The sequence below is a fragment of the Myotis davidii genome, unplaced genomic scaffold, assembly GCF_000327345.1.
Source record: "Myotis davidii unplaced genomic scaffold, ASM32734v1 scaffold1422, whole genome shotgun sequence".
Classification (NCBI taxonomy): domain Eukaryota; kingdom Metazoa; phylum Chordata; class Mammalia; order Chiroptera; family Vespertilionidae; genus Myotis; species Myotis davidii.
In genome coordinates, this window is record NW_006293314.1 from 26311 (window position 1) to 27611 (window position 1301).

The 1301-nt window shown below is 55.2% G+C and overlaps 1 protein-coding gene across 1 annotated transcript in view; it reads right to left on the reverse strand.

Moving 5' to 3' along the window:
* Positions 1–555: 555 nt before the first annotated feature.
* LOC107183640 (ornithine decarboxylase-like) overlaps positions 556–1301 on the reverse strand; it is a 2280-nt gene continuing 1534 nt past the window's right edge. The window contains exons 2-3 of the mRNA XM_015566075.1: positions 1059–1276; positions 556–596 (exon numbers count right to left, since the gene is read on the reverse strand). Coding sequence (XP_015421561.1) covers positions 572–596; positions 1059–1276 — 243 coding nt within the window. The 3' untranslated portion in view covers positions 556–571. The remainder of the gene's footprint in view (positions 597–1058; positions 1277–1301) is intronic.

Sequence of the window (1301 nt, forward strand, 5' to 3'; positions counted from 1 at the left end):
AAGGATGAACCCTGGCCAGTGTGGCTCAGTTGGTTGGGCATTTTCCCGAGCACCCAAAGGTTGCTGGTTCCTTCCTGGTCAGGGCACATGCCTGGGTTGTGGACTGACTTGATCCCCAGTAAGGGGCGTGCATGCAGAAGATAGCCAATGGGTGCTCCCCTCTCACATCGATGTTTGTCTCTCTCCCTTTCCCTTCCTCTCTCTCTCAAAATCAATTTTTAAGACACATATTTTTTAAATAAAAAGAGGGATGAAAGATCTCAAGGTCCTGGCCAAGGCTTCACACTCCAGGCTGTGGCCTTCAGGGGGCACGTGCTGTAATAACACCCGTTTCTCAAGCTGCCCGCCTCCCGGGCTCAGCGGGTAAGGAGCACACGGGTGGAGTCCTCTGCCCAGAGGGGCTCGCCTGTGTTTCAGGCCAACATGGGAGGGGAAATTGCCTCATCATTTCAGAAGCAACCAAACCTCTGCTTCCCACATGTCTCTTCCCACCTCACCCCCACCTCCGCCCCCAGCTTCCCCAGGTGGCGTACCAAGTGTCTGGAACCCGTCCATTCTGTCATGTCCTGGCTTAAGGTGCTGTCTCCAGCAGGCTCCTGTGGAAAGGTTGTACCAGTAAAGGGGTGTTCTAGTAGCCCCCATCACCTCGGGGAGTGAACCCTAGATTGAGCTAACAGGAGGCCCTTGGGCAGAGCCTGTGAGGGAGCCTGAGGCTGGTAGGGAAGGGTATTTAAATGAGGAAAGCGGGAAACAGCCACAAATGGTCAGAGCAGAGTGGGGACTTGGCCAAGAATCAAGGGTTACAGGGACCTTAAGGATGTCAGCTTGTGGAAACAGAGGCGTCTAAACATCAGAGCTGTCACAGCTGCCCAGGAGGGCTGCCTTGGACTTATATGGGTAATGGGTGTATCAGGCCACCCCATAGGCAGTGTATGTCATTTGGATCTTTTCTGGGGCCAATGGGGGAGGGGGGTATGGTATTTTCTGGACCTGAGAAGCCAGAGCTTAGCCATCAGCTCCCTGGGCCAAGTTCAGATCCTTGAGCTCTCTTCGGATACCTGAGCTCAGGTCCCATCGTGTAGCAGATGGACGCAGGCAGGAAGCCATTGAAGGTGGAGCTCATGACTGAACTGTAGGCACCCATGGAGGGGAAGATGAGCCAGTCACCCACGTCCAGCTCGGGCAGCTGCACCTCCTCATTGTAGAACGTGTCAAAGGCATCGCACGTGGGGCCATAAAGGATGCAGGGGAAGAGGGGCGGCTTTGAGCAGAACTCCTGCAGGGGCACAGGGTGGGGATCA